The sequence below is a fragment of the Odocoileus virginianus genome, chromosome X (assembly GCF_023699985.2).
Source record: "Odocoileus virginianus isolate 20LAN1187 ecotype Illinois chromosome X, Ovbor_1.2, whole genome shotgun sequence".
NCBI lineage: Eukaryota > Metazoa > Chordata > Mammalia > Artiodactyla > Cervidae > Odocoileus > Odocoileus virginianus.
In genome coordinates, this window is record NC_069708.1 from 34,174,432 (window position 1) to 34,196,424 (window position 21,993).

At 37.1% G+C, this 21,993-nt stretch overlaps 1 protein-coding gene across 4 annotated transcripts in view; it reads right to left on the reverse strand.

Moving 5' to 3' along the window:
- The window catches only part of BRWD3 (bromodomain and WD repeat domain containing 3), a 131,466-nt gene extending 117,820 nt beyond the window's left edge, over positions 1-13,646 (reverse strand). For 2 of the 4 annotated variants that reach the window (XM_070461938.1, XM_070461937.1), the window contains exons 1-5: positions 13,388-13,646; positions 13,199-13,257; positions 12,968-12,997; positions 12,497-12,556; positions 957-1,107 (exon numbers count right to left, since the gene is read on the reverse strand). In XM_070461938.1, the coding sequence (XP_070318039.1) occupies positions 957-1,107; positions 12,497-12,556; positions 12,968-12,997; positions 13,199-13,257; positions 13,388-13,418 (331 nt within the window). In that variant the 5' untranslated portion in view covers positions 13,419-13,646. The remainder of the gene's footprint in view (positions 1-956; positions 1,108-12,496; positions 12,557-12,967; positions 12,998-13,198; positions 13,258-13,387) is intronic. The other 2 variants (XM_020880247.2, XM_070461939.1) reach the window with 2 other exon arrangements.
- Positions 13,647-21,993: the final 8,347 nt, after the last annotated feature.

Sequence of the window (21,993 nt, forward strand, 5' to 3'; positions counted from 1 at the left end):
AACATTATGCTAAAAAAGCAAAACAGAAAGAAATTGGTTTCTAGATAGACCTTAAGTATTTAATTCACTAAGGTATCCTTAACACCTAATTACACATTTTTATGTTCAGAAAATTCTATCTATATAATTTACATACTGGGGTTCCATGTAAAACTTTGGGGAGGACTTCCCTGGTAGTCCAGTGGTTACGAATCTATCTGCCAATGCTGGGGACGCAGATTCCCTGCGTCCAGGAAGATTCCACAAGCCATAGGGCAACTAAGCCTGTGTACCACAACTACTGAGCTCGCGTGCCACAGCTACTGAAGTCCTAGAGCCTAGAGCCTGCGCTCCGCAACAAGAGAAGCCACTGTAATAAGAAACCCAAGCACCAGAACTAGAGAGGAGCCCCTGTTCACCGCAACTAGAGAAAGCCTGCACACAGCAACAAAGACCCAGTGCAGCCATAAATCAATTAATAAATTAAAAAACAACTTTGGGGAAAATTTGTAAAAGAATGAAAACAGTGGAGTAGCGTAACTGTTACTGAAAAATGATGGATTGATACCTTTGTTTAAATATCTTTAAATATAAACATCTTGACAAATCATAATTCTAATTTACCTGTTATGAAATACCCCTTGTGATTAGAATATCAAGACTCTAAGATTAAGAACATCAAAAATGTAATGAAAGAATATTTTACACATTTATACTGTACTAATCAGAGCAGTGATCTTTTGAGGGTTACAAAGAGATTTTATATCCTTTCCTCTACAGTATTTACCTCTACAGTATTCACTGTTTTACAGAAAAGAGCACCATTTAGGCATCTAGAAATTTACTTGTATACTGGGAAAATAAAAACAAGATTGACAAGATAAGAAACACTAGAAGAAAATTAGTATTTAGAAAAGCCTGGGAACATTTCATTCACATAAAAATATTCCTTTCTCTAAAAACTGTAAAAATCTTACCTTTGGCATCCCTTAACAGAGACTGCCGACCAACACCGAGTAACGTCTGTACCCCAGGAACACTCTGAGGGATCTCCTTATCTAGTAAGGGACCAATCCGCTCACAGATTTTAAGGAGGTAGTCTGGAGGAATGTGTGCATTGGCTGCCACCTAAAAAGCATAAATGAAATACAGGAAAACAAATTTGGTTTAAAAACATTACCAAACTGCTCCAACATGGAACAAAGTACAATTTTAAAGTACACAACAAGGAAAACAACATTTTCAATATTTAATACTTCAACCAGATTTAGGAAACAGCTACAAAGAATTAAGCACCATTTAAACAAATATTAACATGTAAATGACAAGGCAGTTTAACTTACTTTTACATGTTTTGATTAAATCATTTGCTTAGCTGTTAATCTTATACAAATAAGTGTTTCAAAACAGCAAAGAAGTACAAAGATGATGGCTAAACTCTACTAGTACTTGATCAGCAGTGACTGATCAAGAATCAGAGAATCTAGATTCTATATAAATGATAAGAATGCAAACAAAGGTATTACTTCCATAAAACTCCCATTTAAGCCCCTTTAGGATTAACAGTACATATTTGCTTAATTAAAGCAGCACTCTTTCCCTAAAAAAGCTAACTGGTTTTCAAAAGAGTATAAAATTAATGATAATTTTATATACCAAGTTCTAAACAACTAAGCTATGTACTCAAAATTCAATGCAACAACTCATTTGTAAAACAAAATTTTTGAAGATGGTTAACAAATGCCGACAGGAATGAGACAATAAAACAACAAAAGTGGTTTCCATTTTTTATCTAAGCTAGTGTTAAAGTTACGGATGTGTTTCACAAATACCTAATTATTAAAACAGTAAACAGGGTAAACTAGAATATTGAAAATCCTTAAATAAAAAAGAACGCCTACATTCTCATCTTGACAAAAGGTCCTAAAATCTATCTAGTTATAAAGTTACAATACCAATTTTTATAAGTGCTATAGAGAGAAACACATATGTGTGTGTGTGTATATATACCTGCCATCACATAGAACACACATCAATATATTACCACCAAATCAAGAACAATATAGTACAAAAGATAATTTTGTAAATCATCCTTAATGATCACCAGCAGAAGAGATTATGTGTATTCTTGATAAATATTGGTTCACTGAATCAATGAATAAATAAAAAACAAAGTCTACCTATAAGCAAAATCAGAAGAATTCACAGAGGAAAAATGTTTCTCCTATCAGATTGTTTTCTTAGGAAACACAGGTTGAAGAACTACAATCCAACCTGTACGTAGGATCTGGGGATAAGTGATCTACTATGACTTTTTAAAATTATTTATTGCCAATTATCTTTTACAAGCCCCCTCGAAAACCTTTTTTTTTTTTTTTTTGCCACAGGACATGACATGTGGGATCTTAGTTCCAGACCTGGGATAGAACCCATGCCTCCTGCCGTGGAATTATTAACCACTGGACCATCAGAGAAGCCCCCACAAACCAATTTTGATCTACCCAAATCACTGGGGCCTGCGCAACTGTCATGACGGTCAGGAAGAATGGCAACTCAATCTGATTACTTTTCATTTGCATCTGGATTGGACAAAGGATCAAGCAAATTCTTTCAGTTACTTCATACAACTCTAGTTTGCTTCTAAGCAATTAACTACATAGAACTAAAATAATACAAGTAATATTAAAGTCAAAGCAGGTGATGATTCAATTTAAAAGCCTTTTTTTTTTTTTTTTTTTTGTTACCTAGAGACACTGATGGGCTTCCCTTAAAGAATCTATTGCAATGCGGAAGACCTGGGTTTGATCCCTGGGTTGGGAAGATCCCCTGGAGAAGAGAAAGGCTACCCACTGCAGTATTCTGGCCTGGAGAATTCCATGGACTGTATAGTCCATGGGGTCACAAAGAGTCGGACACAACTGAGCGACTTTCACTTTTCAGAGACACTGATATCCTAGAATCCTAGTTTGTAATTCATCACCTCCACAAGAGGGCATTCCTAAATAGGCCTACACACAAATATAATTAATACTCGCAAAAATATATACATCACAAAGAAAAAAACCTTAAAATACAGCATATTAACATCTATAATAGTTTGTGCCTTTTTCCCCCAAAAACTGTCTTGTATAAACTGGGCTTCTGTTAACATTTTCCACCAAGTAAATGTTATAAGAAGGCTTTACACATGATGGTAGTTGATGTCTTCAGTGGTATTTTCTATTCTATCAATTTTCTTTTCCTCATTCCATTACCATCTCAAGTTAAAAAAGCTAACTACCCTAGAACTTGAAATATACAGTAATATATACCCAGAAAATAGGAGTTCTCTGATATGAATTTTTAGAATTACCCTCTTATAGAAACCTGTCAGATTTATGTCTTTTTTATGATTATATAAAATTTATTAAGAATCAAGCAGTAAGAAAAGGACAAAAAATAAATAAATATAATCTTACTTCAAAAACCCTTACTACTTAAAGTTGAATATTCCAACAATTGTGTCTTAAACTGAAATCTTAGGCCCCCTGGCCACTTCATTTTATAAAAACAATGATGTTTAGGGACTTCCCTAATGGTCCAGTAGCTAAGACTCCAGGTTTGACCATTGGTCAGAGAACTAGTTCTCACATGCCACAACTAAGAGTTTGAATGCTGCAACTAAAGATCCCGCATGCAGCAACAAAGATCAAAGATCCTGCCTGCCGCAACTAAGACAGATATGTGTGTACATCCAAATGAATAATGAAAACAAATTTTTAAAAAAATGATGTTCGATTTTCAGGTGTGTGTGTGTGTGTGTGTGTGTGTGTACATGCACACGCGGGTGTGCACGTGTATGCTCATTTCTGTCTAACTCTTTGTGACCCTGTCGACTGTAGCTTGCGAGGTCCATGGAATTTTCCAGGCAAGAATACTGGAATGGGTTGCCATTTCCTCCTCCAGGGGATCTTCCCAACCCAGGGATTGAACCTATGCCTCTTGTGTGTGTCTCCTGCATTGGCAGGTGGATTCTTTACCATCTGCACCAACAATTATATAAACTTTTTACCATTTCCTCGGTAATTATCTTAAAACACAGAATCATTAATTAAGCAACTAAAACAAGGCTCATCTACTCTCAAATTCTCGCCCTTGAAAATCTGCATTATAAACTATTAAGTAAAGTTCACAAGTTTGCTTTTCACCCTATACAACAGAAAAATTACTCAACTTCTAGGCAGTCCCATTCAAAAATTCATTACTCTAAAATCAATAAAAATTTGATTATAAAACAGTATTAGAGGAACATAGAGAAATTCTATCAACACAATGGCAGTAACAATACTTTTGAGTTTGAACATGCTCTTCTCCTTTAAATAGCATTAGCAGGCTTCCAGACTTTATCAGCACAGTTCTTGCAAATAACAGTTTCTTCTAAATCAAACTTCAGGACTTAGAAGTGGTATAAACGTTTACTTCAACCCATGTTCTTTGATTAAAGCTGGAATTTCTTAAAGGTGATCTTTTTAAACATAAGAACTCTTACCTACACTCAGTAATTACATTTCTAAGTTTTTTAAAAAATTCTATATTAGAATTACATGTGAATATAATGAAATATATAATAAAATATAATATCAAAAGTGTGTATTAAAATATTCTATGAAATTAATGCCTTATTAAAAGCTATTTTTTGATTAAAACTCAAAGCATTCTAATTTCAACTATTTAACCAAATTTCTCTTTCTGGAATATAATGACCAACAAGTAACAGAACAAGTGCTTTCAGACTGGAAGAAGAAAACCATTCTCTAAAAACACAGTTCAAGAGTATAATACAAACTTCTGTATTATTTTGTAAAAAAAACTACAAGGAGTTAAATTATAAAACTTTTGAACTGGAAGGATCCTTATATATAATTAACTTAATACCATATCTGAGTAGGAAAAACAGATTCAGAGAAGTGATGTCAAATGGTCACAATGAATGGATAGCAATCTGGGTCTCTCTGCCCACTGTTATTTCTATTACTGCCCCATTAAGGCAGCTGAAAAATGAAGGCAATTAATACAAAGACTACAAAAAATTAAAACTATAAATCTGAATAAACTGAAAGAAATTAAATGAAGCCTAGATTATAAATAAACCTTCTTAACAGGAAGACTGGCTGACCTAAAGAGCAAATCTAACAACTGAAATTACCACATTTCAAAATCATTATGACAACTGAGAAGACCAGAGAGATCCTACTAGTCATAATTAGTTAAAAGAAATCCAGCTGGGCACTGAATAAAACACAAAGGGTCCCTAATCTCAGGGGGCCAGGCCTGCACCAAGAGCTATATTTGAAATACTAATTTTCAGATGGCCATGATAGTATTTTTACTTCGGCGTTTTGAAATAATAGGATCACACAAGTAACTAAAAGACGAAGAAAACAGAATTGTGTATTTTGTTTTCTAACTAAAATCATGACTACACAGGAAAAATGAAGAATGAAACTGAGAACATGTGCTGAAGAAGTAAAATGCAACATTTTATCTGAGATTTAAAATGTTCTTTTTTCTGGTGGAGGAGGAGGAAGAGAAAAAGCACATACTTTATCACAGGACTTTCTGATATCTAGGGACAGAAAATGGAACAGATTTTGAAAAATACAGCAAAGCTTTAAGATAAGCATGATACTCTGAAGTCTAAGAGCCTGAATTACTCAGGTTCTAAAACTGACTAGCTGTTACTCCTTTGGGGAGTGTGATACAGGGAAAAGACTTGGATTTCAATTTTTCCAGCATCCCCAGGCTCCTACTTATGTGACCTGCAAAGTTATTCAGCCTCTCTGACTCTGAGCTCCCTCATCTGTAAAATAGGGAGTAATGATAGCTACTTAATATTATTTGTAAAACAAAAACAAAACCATTCACTTATGCATTCATTCATTCAGACGTTTAAAGTATAGGGATATAATGAAAGATTAAATTGCTGCCCTAAGAGAATCCATAGTCCGAGTTGGGAAAACTAATAGATAGAAACAAATCAAATCTACAAGTGCCCAGAGGTTTAGTACAGAGCTAAAGGCATAAAGTACAGTACCTCATTCACCCTGGGGATAGGGGTTCATGTCTAATTTCACACCCAGATTCTAAGTGAAAGGTAACAAGAGAGACAAGGAGAAAGCATTCCAGGCAAAAAGAAAACACTTTGCACAGTGTCTAGTACATATATCTCCCCAAAGTTTAAGATGCACCTCCATAACATTAAGTTAAAAAAAAAAATCAAACACTATCCAGAGTACCATCTGATTTTGAAGGAAAAAAATGCACATATTTGTACAAAAAAGAAGAATGAAAGAGAACATTAAAAATTAATAGTTCATTTTCTGCTTGATACATTCCAGTAAAATACAAATGTCTACAATAATCCAATATTACCTTTATAATTTAAAAAAATTAGTTTAAATGTTTGATGAATTTGAAGGAGAAATGAAAAACTGGGCAGCAAAGGAAAGAAAACAGGCCTCCCCATTGTAGTAATAACCACTGGTTAATAGGGTGGGCTACAGTGTTAAGACTTCCTATCACTTTCTTTTGAAAATATTAATCATAGTTCATAGCATCTTTTTCTTTTTATTAGTTTTAAGATATCCTCAGGAATGAAACAGGCAGAACAATCCACCTAGGGCTCAAGTATTCTCTGGGTTATACTGCCTCAAGAAAGTACTAAAAGTACTATAACTTTGAGGTCAGATGATATTGAGACAAGAATTAGGGACCCAACCACATTCTAGAAGTTTCTCAGGAGAGAAAGGTCCAATGAAAAGAACTCCATACTAGCTAGCAGATTAGCATATGTAAAAAGTATATACCATGAAACACTGTTTTAAAAAGTTAAGAAAATTGAACAAGTAAGAATTAGCTAATTATAAAGTGCCATGGTAGGTACTAAAAGGCATAAGAAAAACACGTTCAACAAGGTAATATAAAGTACAAGAAATAAATTATCAATCATGTGTAGAAAATAAGATTAGGATAAGAAGAAATCAATCAGTAGGGTTGAGGATCCCTGCAACAAGACATGGGAAAAGATACCTCCCGCTTCTTAAAAATCAGTGAATACTGTTCCAGTATTACACTGAATTATTTTCTGTAATTCATAAAAATGTAAATAACACTAAATATCTTTTGACATAATGATCATTCTTTGTTTAACACAGATGCACTTCAAAAACACTCATTTTGGGCTCAATTCTGACACTTTCTAAATGCTTTTTTTAATGTTACTATTATATATGCCCCTTACCTTATAAAAAGAAAAATTACTAGGAAAATTGGGTAGTGATAATTAGCTAGCTAAGAAAACATAAATTCTGGGGTCATAGTTCTTCAGATTTTAATGCTGGTCATTCAAACTCTCTGTACTATTTTTAAAATATAGTAAATTGTAGTAACCAACTTATTTGCACTCATTTGCATTATTTCATATTTAACTCATTTGGTCCACATAACAACCTTTCAAAACAGGTGGGGGTTCTTGTTTTATAAATGAAGAAATTGATTCTCTAAGAGGTTAAGTAACTTGCCCAGGGTGGCTCAGCAAGTAATGACTAAATATTATGGCCTTTTCTACTACCCACAAAATTCTATTTGAAAAAGTTAAAAGCATCTCTAAAATACGACATAAACATTAAATTGACTTTATTTATTTTTTTTTTATTTTTATTTTTATTAGTTGGAGGCTAATTACTTTACATCATTACAGTAGTTTTTGATATACATTGAAATGAATTAGCCATGGATTTACATAAATTGACTTTAAATTACTATTTTAATCCCTACAAAAAATTTATTAATCAATCAATAACCAACATCAGTAAAACTTTAACAAAAACACACAAACTAAACTTAATAGTCAAATGTCACAAAGGTTCTTTCGGGACAAAATTTTATAAGAAACATTCACCCAATCCAAATTCTCACTCTCTTCATTTCCTTAATACCATCTCATTTGTACTGAGATACTAGTTCTCCCAGGACTGATGAGAAATCTCCAAAGGGGTTTTAATCACTGAAAATGTATTCCTAGAGCCCAAGTGTGGGGGGAAAAGCCAAGGATCAATCCAGATGAATAGCTAAAACTGATGTGGCTCAAGCAAATCAGTAGCAAAGAATACGTTTCCAGACATTGATTGCTATCTGCCATACCTATCAGTTAGCATTATATCTACAAGGGGGTCAAGCAGCACATGCCTTTTGGTTTCCCATGATGCATTCTGTTCCTAACTATGGCTGTGTGTTCACATAACAGTTAATAAGTCACACGTGCTTAAATTGCTTCCACACTTAGAGATGCAACAACCATGCTACTAGCACTCAAAGATCATTCTACAGTTCTACTAGACAGTTTAAGCTATTACTAGTAACTAGAGAACAAGAGCTGGGTAAGAGGAGAAAAAAATACAGGTATGTCTGGAATTCAAATATGGTATTTAAAAGCAGTTGGTGAGGATCAACTGAAATAATGTGAAAACATTTTTAAACTTCAGTATGTTAAATGCAGGTGTAAATTCTTATAATGGCATATATCACCATAGATGTATTACTTTTAAAGATACGAGTGAAGATTAAAACCTTGATAAAGTTTTCTTTTTTTTTAAATAGCATAAAACTGCTTCAAGTCTTTTCCATATAAAACAAAGGCAATACAATCTATGCCACTCCAAATGTAAGCACTAATTGGTGCTTTCAATTCTATGGATGAAAAATGCTGAATAAATGTAAAAATATACACCACACCTAAAGATAATTATGTCTCTGGTTCAGTCTTATGATAAAAGTACCCACAAAATGATTCAAAAATCTTAAGGTATGTCTTTAAAAATGTTTCCAAGTCATATTTCCAATATGTAAAATTTGTATATTAACAAAAACTATTCATTTACACACACACACACACACTCCTCACTGCTCTGTCATTCCCAATGATCATCCCCAGTAAAGCTCCAAGGAGGAAGCAATAAAATAGTGAACAATTCAACAGGGTCACCACAAATGAAAGGACATTTATAATTACTTAAATTATTTACCTTAAGAAGTAAGAAGCAAATCTAATTCTATTATATTGTAAATAAGTCAAACAGAAATAAAGAAAAATACTCAGATCAAACTTCAGAAACAATCTCCCTGACTCCAAATCTCTCCCTGTATCACTACAAAACTCTGAAAATTAATTTAGAATTTTCTAATGCCATAATCAAAAATGTTACAGTTCAACATATACTGACAAACATTTCACCAAGACTCATTTTTAAAAGGCACTTTAGATCCCAACATGTTGATATTTGGCTGCAAGTAGGTTTAACAAAAAAAGCACCTTTCCTGGTGTTTCAAATTATAAGTAAAACACTAAATCAGATTTAAGAAAGAAAAAGAGGGATTTTTAGACTATGTAATAGTAACAGTAGTAATACGTGCTGAAGAAATCCAACATATTACCTTAGTATTCTTCTGGATAAATCAAGTTAAGCAGGATAGTTTTTTTACAATTCAATTAAAAATATTCATATGGATAGAAAGGCAGGATTTTTGTTTCAAGTATGTAGTATACATGACTATGCAATTTCAATTCACTATTTTGATATCCTTGTTTATACTCCTTTGCCTCTTTATTATGCATTTGTATTCTTTCCTTTTAATATCCCAGTACATTTAAGTTTGAAATTCTGCAATATAATTTAACATATAAGGTTATATATACTAATTAATAACACTTTTTCCTAAATTTCAATCAAAAATATGTAGCTAAATCAAAGATCACACTGTTTAAATCCATTGTTCTAACAGCACTTTAAAAAATACCCCAAGAAAAACATCCATCTCTCCTACAATGAAGCCACTCAAAATCTCACTTCAGATTTGAAATCATTTTTATCAACAACTGATGAATCTAGCAATCCATCTAACACTACACACTCAGTTCTCAGCCACATCTTTTCCTTCTGTTCAAATTCTCATTCAGCTCTGCTTCATCTCCCCTTACAAAGAAATTTATAGGTAGAGAACAGACATATGACGAAAAATAAAACCATATTATCAAAATGTATTATCCCTAGAAAAATTGGATCCTGGTGTGGAAAAATAAAAGCCTATATGTACAACATAAAAATTAAGCAAAAAACAAAGAAGATAACACTATCTAAACTAAGGATAATATTAATAGAGAAATTCTGTGTATATAAAAATTAAAAATGTATAAGGAATTATAAAAACAATAAATTAAAAAGATAAAGGTGAAAGTCAAGTATACACAGGAATATACAAATGGATTAACAATAATTAAAAAATAACTTGCTAAAGTTAAAGCCTCACTAACAGAAAATAGCTAATTAAATAAACAAAGAGGATTATTTTCACCTATTAAATCCACCAAAAGATTTTAAAAATCCATTCTAAGTATCTAGACGGTTAGATTATAAATTAGTACACTCTCCTGGAGAGCAATTTTATAATATATAAAATGGATGAGACCCCTGACCTGATAACTCCACTTCAGAAATATAGCCCAGGACAACAACTGGGGAAAAAAGGGAGAAAAAGCAGAATGACTACTTAACTATGCAAAGATATTAGTGAAAAACTGCAAGTAACCCAAATGCTCAACTAGCAATTGAGTTCTAATCACAGCAACTTAAATAAAACTGAATCTTTCCTTGCCATTAAAATAACAATAGCTATTCAAATATAAATAAGTATATGTAAAAGTGTTAAGAAAATATAAAGCATGAAGTGGATACTGATTGCAAATACATGAAAATATGCCTTTACAATATAAGGAAAAGAAGTCTAGTAAACTGGGCTTTGTTCAGTTTTTTGTTTTTCTCTGTGTGTGTTTCTGTGTATATGTGTGTGTGGTTAGAAGACTGTATTTTTAAAAATTTTGATGCTCATTTACTTTTTACCACATCAAGTTAATTTTTAAAAAGCGTTTTCCTTTTAAAAAATGCTACTTGCTTAAAATGGTAGACTTAGAGACAAATGTTAACCAAAAAATTTGTCGATACACCTTAGTATGAAGCACTATTTTCAAAACCACATTAGTCATGAAGTGTTAAAACATATTGGTAGACATTGTTGTTTTTGCCCTTTTTTGGCAGGACTTCAGTCCAAAAAAAAGGTGTGACTACAAATTAAATAAACTGGAAATACAAACAGTTTTTCAGAAATAATTTTTATCCATCTGAGAATTTTTGCCATTTAATAACAGTACAGATGATGGAGTTTATCCTTATTTCAAGTATTATACCATTTTCTGTGCTTTGCAAAACTAAAAAATTTAGATTTGGTAATTAGCATGGCTTCATTCTTGTAATTTAATAAAAAGAAAAATCAAATGAACACCAAAGTAATTTAAATATTGTCTTGCTGAAAGCAAACTTCAAATTATGTTATTTATATTTAGAGTCTACCACATCCTCCAACTTTCTTTAATTTTCCTCCATTCGAATCTTATCGGAAGGAAAAGTAGCTGAATTTAAATTTTAGTAACATCATACTTTTCTCCTTCCATTTCCTTCCAACTGACTGCACCAGTGGATAACATAAGGTAACAACCCCCCCCCCCCCAAATAAAAAGGATCACCTTTTTGTGTGTGTCAATGCCAAACAGAAGATGCATTTACACTATGAATTATATCTATAAGACAAACAACAGTCAATCCAAAGCTTTTGGTCCTTTACTAAAGTACATTCTATTTTAAAATTTTAAAACCATTGTTGTCTCCTTGAAAATCCCAAATCGTGTTTCATTAGTCCTCAAAAAAACGCATAATATATAGTTCTTATCTAGTGAAATTTTAACTACACAAACGCGATTAAATAATGACTAAAGCTATTTTCTAAAATCTGAGATACACAATGATTATGCTATTATTCCTCAGTCGATTATCTAAACCTGGCAAATTTTGTAATTAGCTCGATGCTCCCTATTATTTTTAATTGTGTCGTTTTTCCCTAGTCCGGGGTCTGTCAATTCCCCTTCGGAAGCCCCTTCGCCTTGCCGCCCGACTGCTTCCCCCCCCCCCCCCAAAAAAGGCTAAGCCTGGCCTCAGTTCCCGTATTTTAAGCCAGGACCAACCAGAAACCAGTTTTCTTCCACTAATCCGGAACTCTCGGCTGTTACCAACGCTGTCATTGGCCAGCGTCAGTCCTGGTACGTGCCCCAAGATAACCCCCGGGTTTCTCTCCTTTTTCCCCCTACAATGGGCCTTTCCTGATGTTTGTAACATATTTATAAACCACAATACGGCATCTCTGATAACCAACTCACATTCTTCAAAGTTTTCGGGTGGAAACAAACGAGGCCAAGGGGAGGGCAAGATACCCTTTCTCCGACTCGCCAAGAGGGGGGAAGGGACGTTCGTCGGCTCAGCACGGAGCTCTAGAGCCGCGTCGGTAGAGGGGTCGGGGGTAGGTTGGGGGTACAAGGTGGTGGAAAGGGAGTGAAGAAAGAGTTGGGTTGAGTTGAAATGAAAACTTTACTCACCAGATCCTCGAAGCTTCTTCGGTGCTCTCTCCCCTCCCAGTCTAAGCGGCGCGGAATAAGCTGGGGGCCGGCAAAAAGAAAGGGTGGAGGGGGCAACGATAAAGGCCAAGCCTCTGCTCCGCATCAACCCGACCCAGCTTGGGTCCGGGTCCTCGACCCTTGGCGTCTTTATTTCTCTGGCATGATAGCTGTTGTCTCAGAGCTAGACGAGTGTGTGTGGGGAGTGGGGGGGAGGCCAAGGAGGAGGAAATCCTGAAAAACCACCTCCCACAGGCATAAAATGGGGTGAGTTAGGACCCCAGAGATATCCGCCCCCTTTGAGGGAAGGAGCCGGTTCACCCCTGTAGCAACAGCTATGAGTGCCCAGATCCAAGGCTCCCTCCCAGCCCTTGCCCTCCGCCCCTTACTTGCCCTCCCCTTCCTCCAGTCTCACCCAAACCCTACCCACCTCTTCTCGATGGGGCTACGTACCTGATGCTCCTCGAGTTCCTGCACTAGCACCTGAGCAAAAGGGAAACACGGATTATGACGAGCAGCTCGGGCCATCACCCATTCCTCCCTCCCCAATTCGAACCCAGCCGCTGACTAGAGCTACTCAAGGCCGGCCTTTACCTCAACCACAACGAACCCGCACACTCTGCTGCCTCGATTTCCCCATTGGGACCAGTCCCCAAGACTCCCAGATCTCCTTCCCCTTCTCACCTGAGCGGATTTGTTGCAGGGTCCGGATTGCAAGAATCTAGCGATCAGGTAATACAGCTCTGAGGAAGAGGAGGGGGGGGTGGGAAGAGGTTGAGAGGGAGGCAAAGAGAAATAGAAGCTTTTTCAAAAGAAACTGACAGCCGCCACGCTAAGCCCCCATCCTCTTAACCCCCGGACACAGCCACCCACCGGCTTCGATCTGGGTAGGTGCCGCCGCCATCCTTTTCCTGAGGGGGTTTGGGGGCTTCGCTCCAGAGGGGCTGGCGGGGGAGAGTGGGGGCGCTGTCTCTATTGTGGTGAAGCCCCCATGCCCAGGAGTCCCGCCGCTTCCGCCGCACTCCGCGTCCCAGTTTCGGTCTTTCTCGGATTCATCGCATCACGTTTCGACCCATAGATATTCTAGCCCTAGAGCTGAGGAGGCGGAGGAGGAAGGAGAGCAAGAGAGAGAAGAGGAGGGAGGAGCCGAAGTGGCGGAGGGGTGGGCGGGGGCAAAGGGGGTGGAGAGAGGGGAGGGTAAAAACTGTAAGAGGTAACTGCAGCGCTCGTTGTTCGCCGCCAGGGGCGCTAGCGCAGCCGCCAGTCCTCCTCTCTCCTAGACGTCCACGGTTGCCTAGCTACTACTCCCAGAAGGAAGGGGAGGTACTAACTGATGGCCGACGCTCTGGCAGCCGCTGCAGAACTCGGTGGTGACGTTCCCTTCCGCGAGCTTCTGAATCCTTTGCCCTTCCTGTGAGAGCAGTCAGGTCTTTTCCTGTTAAGGACTTTTCCCTCTGGCTTTGTGATGAGGGACATGTGAGGAGCCAACTTGACTCAGCGTCTTTCTTAGATTTCCTCACGGCGCCAAAGAGGCTTTATTTTTTTTACCTCTCTTCCACCGAAAGGAGGTTAGCCGCTAAAGGGTCTTGTGACTGAGAAGGAAAAGGATCCCCTACTTCGTGGTCACTTATTTTTTCTTTAAAATGATTTTTGTACCGGGTGAAAATGCTGTGTAGTTAGCAGTCCAGAGGGCAGGGCTCATGTTGTTACACAGAGAGAGCAGCTATCAAATGTCCCCTGATTCTGATAAATATTTCAGGAAGAATTTGCTGTCAGACATGAAACATTTTATTTTTCCACTTCTGAATGTTTCAGTTCACTTCAGTTCAGTTCAGTCGCTAAGTCCTGTCTGACTTTTTGTGACCGCATGAACCACAGCACGCCAGGCCTCCCTACCAATCACCAACTTCCAGAGTTTACCAAACTCACGTCCACTGAGTCGGTGATGCCACCCAACCATCTCATCCTTTGTCATCCCCTTCTCCTCCTGCCCTCAAACTTTCCCAGTATCAGGGTCTTTTTCAATGAGTCAGCTCTTTGCATCAGGTGGCCAAAGTATTGGAGTCTCAGCTTCAACATCAGTCCTTCCAATGAACACCCAGGACTGATCTCCTTTAGGATGGACTTTTGTTGGCAAAGTAATGTCTCTGCTTTTTAATATGCTATCTAGGTTGGTCATAACTTTCCTTCCAAGGAGTAAGCGTCTTTTAATTTTATGGCTGCAATCACCATCTGCAGTGATTTTGGAGCCCAGAAAAATGAAGCCAGCCACTGTTTCCACTGTTTCCCCATCTATTTGCCATGAAGTGAATGTTTAACACATGCCATATCTGTCCGTTTCCTATAGGATAACTTTCAGTTGTGTCTTCAAATACTGCCAAAATATTTTTACATTAACCATGGGCTTTTATTCATGGTTTCATATCTGTATGCAAGGTATTTTACAGGTTTGGGGCAACGTTTGTTATTTAATATAAAACGCCTAACTTTTAGTATAATACTGATTTTCAGTATTTGGTTACTGAACTATTTAAGTGATGAAAGGATTTGTAGAGTAAATGACACATATAATGAACAGTCTTCATCCCTATTTTCTCTTTCAGTTCAGTCACTCAGTCATTTCTGATTCTTCATGACCCCATGGACTGCAGCACATCAGGCGTCCCTGTCCATCACCAACTCCTGGAGTTTACTCAAACTCATGTCCACTGAGTTGGTGATGCCATCCAGCCATCTCATCCTCTGTTGTCCCCTTCTCCTCCTGCCTTCAATCTTTCCCAGCATCAGGGTCTTTTTCAGTGAGTCAGTTCTTGACATCAGGTGGCCAAAGTATTGGAGTTTCAGCTTCAGCATCAGTCCTTCCAATGAATATTCAGGACTGACCTCCTTTAGGATGGGCTGGTTGGATTTCCTTGCAGTCCAAGGGACTCTCAAGAGTCTCCTCTAACACCACAGTTCAAAAGCATCAATTCTTCAGTGCTCAGCTTTCTTTATAGACCAATTATCACATCCATACATGACTACGGGAAAAACCATAGATTTGACTAGAAGGACCTTTGTTGGCAAAGTAATATCTCTGCTTTTTAATATGCTGTCTAGGTTGGTCATAGCTTTTCTTCCAAGGAGCAGGCATCTTTTAATTTCATGGCTGCAGTCACCATCTGCAGTGATTTTGGAACCCCAAAGAAATAAAGTCTGTCACTGTTTCCATTGTTTCCCCATCTATTTGCCATGAAGTGATGGGACCAGATGCGATGATCTTAGGTTTCTGAATATTGAGTTTTAAGCCAGCCTTTTCACTCTCCTCTTTCACTTTCATCAAAGCTCTTATTTTCTCTTATGTAATGTCATGTTCCCACCTCATGCCCTGACCAAAAAGTACTTAATGGAAGCTGAACCTGATGAGACCAGAAATGCTGTTTAAGCTGCATATACTATTTACAGTGAAATATTCCGATTTGAAGGTCCACCTTTTAAGGTTAGGGCTGGATTCTTAGGAATTTGATTTCCTCCCACAGAGCTCAGCCAGTGACCACAGTGGGCCTAGAATTATATCCTACTGACATAAACTTAGCATACCTTGGTTAGCTGTCACTCTGGCCATTATTTTCCCCTCAGAGAGAACCACACAAGATATGTGATATGATAGGTCTGTCTTAGGTCATTATGCTATAGTACTTGATAAGACAAATGCCATTAACTAAAAAAAAAAAAATTAAATATTGAAAAAATATATAATTCCTATATAAGTAATTGCAAATAGCTCTGCAAAACACCAGACTGAATACATTTTACAGATCAAGTATAATATATATAACAGTTAACATTAAGCCATTACCATGTACAAAGCACTTTACATAATTTATCTCATTTAATCTTTATAATGACACTAGGAGGTAGTTTCTGTTGTTATCTGCATTTTACAAATGATAAAAATACTGTATGACTTTGGACAACTCACTTACATATTCTTCATGTATAAAATGTAATAGTATTTGCCATCCCACTTCAAAGGAACTGCTCTAAAATTAATGTGAATATATTTGTGTCATATTTCAAACTTTATAGGGCATTGTTATTTCCGTGATCCTCAGTATCAATCTGGGTGCACACAGGAGAGAAAAGCATACAGTAATTAGAATAGAAAAAGTTTAAGATACAGAACTATTAACAATAACAGAAGATCAGAATAATGAGGAATTACCTAATAAGGTGTAATGATAACAACAACAACAACAAAATAGAAATTGAAAACATAGTATGTAATATAGTGTGCTCAATCATGTCCAGCTCTTTGTGACCTCATGGACTGTGGCCTGCCAGGCTCTCTGTCCATGGAATTTTTCAGGCATGAATACTAGAGCTGGTTTTGATTTCCTACTCCAGGGGATCTTCCCAACCCAGGAATCAAGCCTGCTGTCTCCTGCATTGGCAGGCAGATTCTTTACCACTGAGCCACCTGGGAATCCCCGCATCTGTTTCTTAGAATGAGGCTAATGCTTTGAATTATTTTGTTGCAATTAAAATCACCTGTGGGGCTTCCCTGGTGGCTCAGTGGTAAAGAATCTACCTGTCAGTGAAGGAGATAGGTTTGATCCCTGATCCAAGAAGATCCCACACACCCCAGAGCAACTAAGCCCATGTGCCACAACTATTGAGCCTGTGCTCTAGAGCCTGGGAGCCACAACTACTGAAGCCCACATGCCCTAGAGCCTGTGTTTTGCAAGAAGACCCAGCACAGACAAAAATGAATAAATAAATAAAATTATTTCAAAAATAACCTGTGGCTAAATAAATTATGCATTTATTGCCATACATAAAGCAAATATGGATTTATGTAGAAAGAGTCAGGAATATTTACCTGATAGGTGTGTTAGTTACAAGGACTGCCATGACAAATTATTGGGTTCACCAAAAAGTTCCTTTGATTTTTAAGTAAAAATTAAAGACACACTTTTCATTTTTACCAAGAAATGTATTGAAAAGTGTGTCACTGTTTTGTTCCACTACCTTCTGCCATGTTTCAGGTAACATCATAATCCCATCTTCACAAAACTTTTTATCTTTTTGAGCAAAGGACTATTCCAGGTGCGTTTTTACAGTCTTCCAGGGAATTGAAATTTCTTCCATTAAGAGAGTTTTGTCAAGACTGAAATTAAATGGATATCTGAAGGTGCAGTGTCTAGTAAATACAGTGGATGAATCAGAGCTTCCCAGCCAAACTGTAACAGTTTTTGCCTAGTCATCAAAGAAACATGCGGTCTTGCATTATCCTGATGGAAGATTATGCATTTTCTCTGCTAATTCCAGATGCTTATCATTAAGTGCTGCTTTCAGTTGGTCTAATTGGGAGCAGTACTTATTGGAATTAATCATTTGGTTTTCTGAAAGGGGCTTATAATAGAGGGCTCCCTTCCAATCCCACCATATGCGTAACATCACCTTCTTTGGATGAAGATCAACCTTTGCTGTGGTTGATGGTAGTTCATTTCACTTTCCCCACCATCTCTTCATTCCACATTGTTGTACAGTATCCACTTTTCATCACTGGTCACAGTTTTTTTTTTTCCCTGTGTTTTTATTAGTTGGGGGCTAATTACGTTACAGTATTGTAGTGGTTTTTGCCATACATTGACATGAATCAGCCATGGATTTACATGTGTTCCCCATCCCGATCCCCCCTCCCATGTCCCTCCCCATCCCATCCCTCTGGGTCTTCCCAGTGCACCAGCCCTGAGCACTTGTCTCATGCATCCAACCTGGGCTGGTGATCTGTTTCACTCTTGATAGTATACTTGTTTCAATGCTATTTTCTCAGAACATCCCACCCTCGCCTTCTCCCACAGAGTCCAAAAGTCTGTTCTGTACATCTGTGTCTCTTTTTCTGTTTTGCATATAGGGTTATCATTACCATCTTTCTAAATTCCATATATATGTGTTAGTATACTGTATTGGTCTTTATCTTTCTGGCTTACTTCACTCTGTATAATGGGCTCCAGTTTCATCCATCTCATTAGAACTGATTCAAATGAATTCTTTTTAATGGCTGAGTAATATTCCATTGTGTATATGTACCACAGCTTCCTTATCCATTTGTCTGCTGACAAAGCATCTAGGTTGCTCCCATGTCCTGGCAATTGTAAACAGTGCTGCAATGAACATTGGGGTGCACGTGTCTCTTTCAAATCTGGTTTCCTCGGTATGTATGCCCAGCAGTGGGATTGCTGGGACATATGGCAGTTCTAAAAACGGAATGTTTTTACTAAGTTTCAGTGGAGAGTCATATGTGAAAATACTCAAGAATGTCCCCCATCTCCCCCCCACCCAACTTAACTTACTGCAACCCAAGCATCAAAGCGATTGACATAACCAAGCTGGTGCAAATGATTTTTCAACACTTGATTTGGATATTTTGGGTATGTCAGCTATCTCCTGCATTGTCTAACATTGATTGCTCTCAATTAATGTCTCAATTTGATCATTATAAACTTAAACTGGTCTACCTGACTATGGAGTGTTTTCCAACCAGAAATCTCTAGCATGAAACTTTGCATACCACTTTTGACACATTTAATTAGTCACAGCACCTTCTCTATACACTGCACAAATCCTTTTTGTGTGTTTCAGTTGTATTTTTACCTTTCTTGGAATAATAAAGCATAATATGCAGAAAATGTTACTTTTTCTCTTCCATCTTCAATATTAAAATGGCTATACAAAAATCAACCTATTTTGATTTTTTTTTTAATTCATGCTGATATGACAGCCATCGCAACACAATCTAACAAAATTGTTCCAAATGAAGTTAAAGACAACTAAGCACTATAAGAGCCATATTAAGGAAAATACAAAGCAAACCTTTTGTGGTATTTAACCCAATACTACAAACTGGGCAGCTTAAAAAAAACAGAAATGTGTTTTATGAGAGTTCTGGAGGCCAGAAGTCTGAAATTAAACTGTCATCAGGCCAGAATTCCTCAACATTTCTGGTGAAGAACCCTTTTTTCAGCTTTGATGGTTCCTGGCATTCCTGGAAATTATGGTTGTCTAACTCATATCTCAGGCTTCCCAGATGGTGCTAGTGTTAAACAACCTACCTGCCAATGCCAGAGACTTAAGAGAGATGTGGATTCGATCCCTGGGTCAGGAAGATCTCCCTGGAGGAGGGCATGGCAACTCACTACAGTATTATTGCCTGGAGAATCTCCTGGACAGAAGAGCCTGGAGGGCTACCATCCATAGTGTCACAAATAGCTGGACACCACTGAAGCGACTTAGCATGCACAAACTCAAATTTCTGCCTCTGGCTTCACATGGCCTTCTTCCTTGTATGTCCCTGTGTTAAATCTCCTTCTCTTTGTTCTCTTACAAGAATACCAGTCATTGGATTTTGACCCCAATCCAAATCCAGAATAACCTTGAGTAACTTAACTACATCTGCAAAGACTTTATTTTCAAACAAGGTCATATTCACAGGTACTGGAGGATAAGTCATAGACATATTTTTTGGATAACACATAAGTAAACTCACAAAATATTTATTTTATTCTGACTCTATAAAAATCACATGTTAAGGGAAGATCAAATTTGAAAATTTAATAATTCTCCCCAGGATGGCCAAAAAGAAAGAAGAAAAAGATAGGAAATTCTGAGATGGAGGGACAGAAGTGGTAAATAAGGAGATTAAGGGACTTTCCTGGCTTTCCAGTGGTTAGGACACCATGCTTTTACTGCCGTGGGCCCAGATTCAATCCCTGGCCAGGGAACTAAGATTCTGCAAGCAACTCAGCACTGCCAAAAAAGTTTTTTAAAAAAATAATATAACAAACTTTGTAAATAAATAGTTGCTTTCTTTTCCTGTCTCCATTTCTTAAAATAACAAAATTATATAGTATGACAATTAAAATAACATGCTCTTACATTAAAAATATATCATGTGCATTATAATATGTTACTAATAATATATTTTAACACATGCATACGTGTAATATAACAAAAATAGAGAAAAAAAGAAGAGGGAATAGAACTATAGAAGAGTATCATTTGTATATCTCAAAAGAATGAATTTGGTATAAAAGCAAACTATATTCTATTAAGAGGTACACAGTCAGCCCTAGATGAACCACTAAGAAAATAACTTTAAAAGTAGTGAAAAAAAATTAAAATTTTTTTAAAGTTCAAAAAACTATTAAAGTTCCACTAAGAAGCATTTGCTTAGTGCAAAAGAAAGGAAAAAAGGAAGAGTAGGATAAGAAAGACATGAGACGTATAGAAAAAACTGTTAAAATGGCAGACATAAATCTAACTACATCAATAAAAACATTACATGTAGATGGATAAGTTTCACTTTTGGCATGATAGCATGAAGAGCTTTGTAGACCAGGTCCCCAGTTAAACTAGTAAAAATTATAAAATGTAAACAATCATTTCAAATTTATGAAAATGGTACTAATGGCATGAAACAATTAAAAAAAAAAGCACATGTTGAAGAAATCTACTAAAACCTTAAAAACAGTGAAAATTTATGGTATTTGGACCAAGACCCACTCCCTCCCTCTGCCTACTGAAGCTACTGAGTAGAACGGCCAAGAACACAGGGCTCCCTCTCCCCTTGCTTCTCAGTTGAAGGGCTATATTCTTGTGTGGGAAGGGACACAAGTGTTTCTCATACTTCTCCCAGCTACCTATTGCTGAGGCTAACTTCTGAATAACCAAGAGGTGGGAGCCCTCTTCTTTTACCCAACCCCCAGTCATGGGACTACATCTTGGACATGATGGGCAGTATTGGGAATACTGGGGCCTCAATCACCCTTGCACCAGATTGAGGCACAGGAGATATATGCTAAACAGGCAAGGCAAAGAGATCTAGGCCTGTTGCTCCCTTCCTACACGGAGCACTCATCTCCAAAAACAGAGATGTCAGAGAGAAGTGTGCTATTGTCCTGGCCCTCAGTACCAGAGCTGTAGCTCAGAAATTTTGTCCTAGGGGAGAAACTGGGCTAAGAATAGAGAGCTCTTAATCTTCACCCAGAAGAACTGATTTCATTTGCAACAGAATAAACAAATTCAAACCTAAGAGTACTCTTAGAAAACAGTGAAGATAGTGGTAAAAGAGGATTTTAAGAAAATTGGTTTATTCTTTGGAATTATGGGCTAAACCATAGGCTGGTTAGCTTGCAGAAAAGAAAAATAGAAAAAAGACAAATGAAAAAAGCCCTCTTGGGAATTCCCTGGTGGTCCAGTGGCTAGGATTCTACATTTTCACTGCAAAAGGCCCAGGTTAGATCTCTAGTTGGGGAACTGAGATCCTACAAGCTGTGTGGTGAGGCCAAAAAAAAAAAAAAAAAACCCTCCCGAAGTCAGAGCAAATTTCAAACACTAGCTTAGGGAAATACCTCTTCAAAGGGGCCCAAATTTGACTGGATCAGACTGTGAAACAATAATGCCCAAGGGTATTGTTGAAAACAGTAGAGCAAACA